General features: G+C 33.3%; 1 protein-coding gene across 1 annotated transcript; it reads right to left on the bottom strand.

The window, feature by feature from the left end:
• Positions 1-2,514: 2,514 nt before the first annotated feature.
• LOC109605406 (tubulin alpha-8 chain-like) lies at positions 2,515-4,227 on the bottom strand. The gene is made up of 6 exons (XM_049965084.1): positions 4,169-4,227; positions 3,770-4,118; positions 3,380-3,720; positions 3,127-3,333; positions 2,867-3,075; positions 2,515-2,814 (listed from the first exon to the last, which is right to left on the bottom strand). Exons 1-6 carry the CDS (start codon positions 4,169-4,171, stop codon positions 2,592-2,594), a joined length of 1,332 nt encoding a protein of 443 aa, XP_049821041.1. The 5' UTR covers positions 4,172-4,227; the 3' UTR covers positions 2,515-2,591.
• Between the last annotated feature and the right edge of the window lie 2,713 nt (positions 4,228-6,940).

The raw sequence follows: 6,940 nt of genomic DNA, 5'->3' as shown, positions 1-6,940 counted from the left end.
CTTTTAAAGAGAGAATTCGTTTTTGGAAAACATCTTGTAGGTAAAACAGGCTTTGTGTGAGATTTTTTGGTCAATAAACTTCTCATTATTCACAGTTATCTAATATACATATTTTTAGAACTTTGAACTGACCGATTAAAAAGTAACCTCACTGTCAATAATAACAAGTACGTTAATTGATATACACTCATCAGCACTTACCAGTCACAGTATTCGTTTATAATCCAGTATAAAAATTTTGTTATTTCTTGAATTTTAAAAACAAAATATGATGTTGAAATTTAATAAAATAACACTTGAAATTTACAACCCGAAAAAAAGAACAAAATATCAAAGTTTCGCAGGCGCACAAAATTTACCATTTAATTAAGGGAAACACGAGACCGTAAACATAAACTAGAATTTTTACTATGGCAATTCTGCGGCGCTAAAATCAAGTGGCTGCCGAAAACGGCCGGGCATTCGGCAGTTCTTCAACGACTCGTGTTTAATTAACGTCCCAACTTAATCAGGACCGTCCTCCGACTGTCAAAAGTTTGCGGGACTTGGTGAAGCGAATCCAGACCTCCTTACATAGACTTGACTTTCTGACTCAGCGGTATATTGTTATTGGCCAACTTATGCCCGGGCTTTTTGTTTATGAAAACAATGTCGCTCGAGACTGAATCATTTTAATTAATCCCAATGCCAAAACACGGGAAGAAGCCTCGTCTTTAATTACGTTTGGTTTCCAAACACCGAACGCGGCCAATCGTCTATTTAATAAGTTTTGACGGACGGCAATTTAAGAGAGTGTTTCTAACTTTAAGACACTACGAATGAGGAACTGTAATTCAGGAATTACTGTCTTCAAGTATATGCAGTTTATTTTAGGAATAAATGTATCCTTCTTTAGGGTATTCGAGTTAGCTTATTTAAAATATCGATGGGTTAATTAATTTTTATATGTCAATTTTATAGCAGCTTTTATTTCATACCAGTTGATCGTATATCACCGGACGGGGAATCATATCAATAGTGTAAAATCTCCGAAATTGCCAGAAAACATATTTAAACCGGTCGTTATCCTTTTTTCGTGGGTATTGTTTTTGATTTGTCGACCGGTTGGACTCAGATATATTATTGATATATTAAAAATTCCGTACGCGCTACCGTAATAAAACTCGACAATATGAATTATCATACATGTAAATATTACTTTTAACGATAAACGGCCGGAACGCATGACGGTTTAATTCGCGCCGGTCCAAAATTACGAGCTTCTATCAGTTTGTGCATCACGTAGGAGTCGATGTATGTATTCCGATCTGCGATCGCGAACCGCGTATATTGCTTTCGCTCTTCAGTTTCAGCTGTTATAGATTTATCGGGCACCACCTGCCTCTCGACCTGCCAAATATTGCATATCCTTCATAACTCCGGCAACACATGAGCTCAACTGCTGAAAACACGCATATTGGAACCATCATGTTTTATTAATATTACTATATTATTATAATCAATTGGTTAAGTCAATAAAAATTTGTCATTACACATGTAAAGTTACCTAAAAACTAATTAAAAAACAATCATTTTCTTAAAAGAACGATTCTTTTTAATTTAAATTAATTAAGTAAAATTTCATTGATTTAAATTTAAATAAATCGATCAATTCAAAGACGATTTACAATTTCAACAGAAGAAATATACTGGAAGGAATTCCTAAAATTGGTAGAAAACTAACAGAGCCGTAAACAAGAAAACAGAATTGCTTGCTGCTGTTCATGGCCCTTTTATCAGCATGTCCCGCATAAATCAAGAAATAAACGAAAAATTAAAAGAAGCTGCTCTCTGTGGTAGAATATCAGCAAAGAACCCCTTCATTTCTGTACAAAATAAAGCAGGAAGACTATTTTTTGCAAGAGAACATATGAAGTGGACAGATGAACAATGGATAACAATTTTGTTTTCCGACGAAAGTCGGTTCCAATTATTCAAATCTGATGGCATTTAATAGACCAATTAGTGAAAGGCGTTATTGTTTGGGGATGCTTTTCTGGGTTTGGCGTTATCCCGCGGGTTAAGATAGACGGGATATTGGATCGTGGAGAATCATATGCTTCTGTTTTCCGAAGAAAACATGAGTTTAAGGTGGACCTTCTTTAGCACGATAACGATCCGAAACACATATTTAAGTTAGGTAAAGAATGGGAGTATGAGTTATGACTTGGTCAGCACAAAGCACAGACCTCAATTCAATTGAAAATCTTGGGATGAAATTAATACAAAAAGTCTGTCAAATTTAAATGAACACTACGAAGCAGACATCGATTATATTGAAAACTTACTGAAGTCAATGAAAAAAGTCTTTAGAAGTTATTAAAAATAATGAATATGCTACTAGATGCTAAATAAAGGAAGATTAAATGTACATAAGGTTGTTTAATTTTATAGTTGCTCTTCATATAAGTGATTTGTATATTTGTGAATTAAATATTGATCGAATATTTTTCTAATTCTTACTCATATCAAAAATAATAAATAAAAACATCATTTATTAAAGAACAATCACATTTAAAGTCCAAGAGACTACATTCAATGGAAATTTAGATTCAATATTCAATGGTAGGTGATACATCCTCGGTGGCTACTTCTAGATAATCTCTTTCAAGCATCGCTAGGTTTTCCCTTGCTTCGTTGAATTCTCCTTCTTCCATGCCTTCTAAAACATACCAGTGAACAAAAGCTCTTTTCGCAAACATGCAATCAAATTTTTTGTCTATCCTAGTCCATGTGTCGGTAATGCAGCTTGAATTTGCCAAAAGACAGACAGCTCTAAAGTAGAGAAGTATATACATAATATGTTTAATATATATTCTGTCGCTACCTATGTAGTTTTGCCAAATCGCCACCTGGAACAGTAGTAGGTGGTTGATAATTGATACCAACTTTGAAGCCTGTAGGACACCAATCAACAAAATTTAATAGATTCTTATGTTTGATCTGAGCAAGAACTGCATTCACATCTTTAACAGACACGTCTCCACGGTACAACAAACAACACGCCATGTAAGTTCCGGTTTCGCAACACTTTACCTAAATGAATTTATTTAAATAAAAAATTTTTACGTCACTGTTGTTCATTACCATTTGTTTATTAGGATCTAAACAAGAATACGTTATATCAGCTACAGATTGATTCTCGTGCCATGCCTTCTCAGCGCTGACGAAAGGTGCATAAGATAATAAAGGATAGTGAATACGAGGAAATGGTACCAGATTTGTTTGAAATTCTTGTAAGTCAACGTTTAAACATCCCTCGAACCTTAGTGAAGCCGTCAAAGATGATAGAACCTAAAACAACTATTAATAACACTGATTTCCAACTACCAACACTTACCTGTGCAATTAGTCTATTTAAATTAGTATACGTAGGTCTTTCAATTCCTAAACGGGTAACACAAATATCATAAATTGCCTCATTATCCATAGTGAACACTATATCAGCATCTTCGAGAGTGGCATTTGTCATCAGTACTGAATTGTACGGTTCAACAACAGCGTTTGATACCCGAGGAGAAGGTGTTAAGGCAATTTCCATTTTGGAAAGTCGTGGATATTCGGTGCACAGATGGTCCATGAGAAGCGCTGTCAATCCCGATCCCGTTCCCCCACCAAACGAGTGCACAATTAAAAAACCTTGCAGTCCATCGCAATGCTCTACCAAAGCACCAATTCTGTCTACAATAAAATTGAAAGATTATTAAGTACAAACATGTATTTTATTTACCAATTAGTACGTCCATTTTTTCTTTGCCTGTGGTGTAATACCCTCTAGCATAGTTGTTGGCTGCGTCTTCTTTATCGCTTATCAATTGTTCTGGATGAAACAAGTCTTTATAGGTACCAAGTCTGACTTCATCAACCACTGTAGGTTCAAGATCTATAAATAGCGCTCTAGGTATAAATTTCTTAGACTCTGTTTCCATGAAGAAGGTGTCGTTGCCATCATCATATGAGTCACTCGAGTTAACTGAGAAACCATTCGGCCTGATGCCATGTTCTAAACAGTACAGTTCCCAACAAGCATTGCCGATTTGTACACCGGCCTGACCGATGTGCAAGGATATACATTCACGCTAAATAGTGGTGATTATTAGACTGTTCATAACGTCTAGGAGAACCTTACCATAATTTAAAAAATAAAATACGAAGATTTTGATGCTTAACTAAAGAAGTAAGATTTTATAATTAACCACTCATAATAATTTGACAACAAACTTCAATCAAACAATAATTCAAACTAATATCTGTTATGCCAACATAATTGTTTTTTTGTTAATGTCTACAATGGAAATAGAAGGGAGGGCTCCATGATTATTTTATGATATAAAGCATGAAATTGCAATATGATGTATCAATTTATCCACAACCCCAGAATTATAAGGGTGCATGGAGGATTAGTGAGTCGGTGAGAGTAATATTTCGTTAATGCCTTTATCAACCTCTGTCATTCTGTTTTGTGCGTGACAACGTGGAGAAATTGAAGATCATTTTGTAAATGGTGTGGTAAGCACTTAGAAACTTGGTTAAGGGGAAACCCATCCCTTTGGCGACAATATAGAACAAACAAAGACTTTGATTCAAATAAATATTATATATGAACTGCTCAAAATTATAATTTTATAAACTTTATGTGTCTTATCAGTAACAGGCTGTTTTCAGTAATCACACCTTATTTGTGAAATCTTCTGCGTTAGTTGGTGGCCTATCAGTGTGATCGTCCCCCGGAGAAGCCCGGGCCTCCTCAGGTTGTTTTGCAGGAATACGACGTTGTTTTGTTCCTCGCTTCCACTTTGTTTGAATGCGAATGGGAATCGGTCCATGGGGATACAATAGTTTTACTGTTGGCACGAACTGTTGTAAGAAACGCACTTTCTATTCAGATGCAGTCGCGCAAAAGTCGAATGCATTCCACGGTTTGGGTGTACGTAAACTTGTGTTTCATATCTTAAATTAATTTGACTTTAAACGAAGTATTTGTTTACATTCAGAGATATTTTTGTATCTTTTTCGTTTACAACTTCTGTACTCAATTTCTTAGAAAATATCATGTTGAAAAGTTAATCATGTTTAAGAGTTAAGAATATTTGAAAAATTATGTAAAATTTAAAAAAATATTTTTTACTTTTTGTTATACCATTTTGTAAAATTAGTAAATAGAGTACAGTAAGTCTCGTGAAACAATAAAAAATATATAAAATTTAGTATATTATATGTAATTTAGTATTGTATTAAATTTAGTACATTGATTGTATGGTCTTAATGAGCATCGATGGCTGCCTGGCAGGGTTGATGAAAATAATTTAGAATTATTGTAAAAATAGAGAATCCCTTGTAGGAAGTAATGAACTGTTTCCTTGAATACACAATGTTAGAACCTTCTTGAATATTAATTATTATATTTTTAAATACCTAACTGACTTGCTTCACCAATTCAATTCTTTATACTTCTGTCCATTGAACCTGAGACTTTCCTCATTTCAATTATTGTTGTTTATGATCGCAGGCCAAATGTAATGGTCGAAAACCTACATTTGCCAAGCTTTTTTGTGGTGATACAAGCTCGTGTAGCGTTTTCTAACTGACCAGCGAGTTGTGAGGAGGACGCTGTAGAGTCCCTAGTGCCTCTCAATCGCAAATATAAATCTTCATTTGTAGTAGTTTTCCTATCGAATACACAACAAGAATTAATACTTTGTGCAATATTGAATCTACCCAAATTTCAATATTCCAATTACTTACTACTCATTACAACATTACATTAATCATTAATAAATTTTTTCTCTTTATCTTTTTTCTTAAAAATTAATAAACTAATCATTGCCAAATTGGGTAATTTTTAGAGAGAATGAATTTTGGTGAGAAATGTCTAAAAGTGAACAAAATTGTCACCTTTCTGTGGGGCGATTTTACAAAATGCAGAAATTGAACCAAAATAATACCTAAATTCAGAACAAAAATATTATATCCAATCACAATAACAATCAATACTGATTTGCTGAAACGTTCAATCATAGAATATATGTTAGACGACACGAATTGAGAATCACATTCCTGTCAGGTAAAAACCAGTCAAGAGCACCAACAAATTAGATAGTGAGAGCTGTTGCTGCATTTCCGATACAAGTACGTAGTGAAAAGAGCTCATTGTCGCTTGAACTACCGCCAATCAGCTAATCAGATAGTCGTTACGAATATTTTGTTGTTTACATACCCGTTCGGATCAAACAAATTCTAACCTGTAGGATATGTACGTTATTTACATAAACAATATTTGGATTTCTCAAAAATCTTTAATTATTTTGATTAATAACCTAGTATAAATATAATATAAATCATTAATATTGCCTTCAAATACAGCGTTTTTGTATTATTAGTAAAAAACTTCAAAATTATCACTTTCCTTGTATACCATTTGTTTGGATCCACTTAGACGTGAATGTGATAAACATTAAGTTATGATTATGTGATCTGATAAATCTCTAATAATTCCTAGTGCCTTAATGTTAATTTTTTATAAATAAACATTAATTCTGGCTATAAAATCGTAATATTTATTATTATATATTTCTAACGGTTTTTAGTCGATATAAAATATCTATTGTCAAGTATATGCACATCACTTATTATCTACTAACATTTTTGGTATTATAATATCCACAATTGCAAACATATGCAACTTGACTGATTCAGAAAATATCGTTTTTTGAATATTTTAATTTACTGAAAAATTCAAAATTAAAGAGGAAACTCGACATTTAAACAAATAGAATAAATGCCTATTACTAACTTGAATTAACGAGTGAAACAATGACAACAAGGAAGAGTCCTTTATTGTTTAGGGATTTGAGTTAATTAATGTAATATTATTTTTGATTGTCATTGTTTCAACCTTTTT

Source organism: Aethina tumida, chromosome 3 (assembly GCF_024364675.1).
Source record: "Aethina tumida isolate Nest 87 chromosome 3, icAetTumi1.1, whole genome shotgun sequence".
Taxonomy (NCBI): Eukaryota; Metazoa; Arthropoda; class Insecta; order Coleoptera; family Nitidulidae; genus Aethina; species Aethina tumida.
Note: the sequence above shows the minus strand (reverse complement) of the source record. Positions and strands in the feature narration are given on the sequence as shown.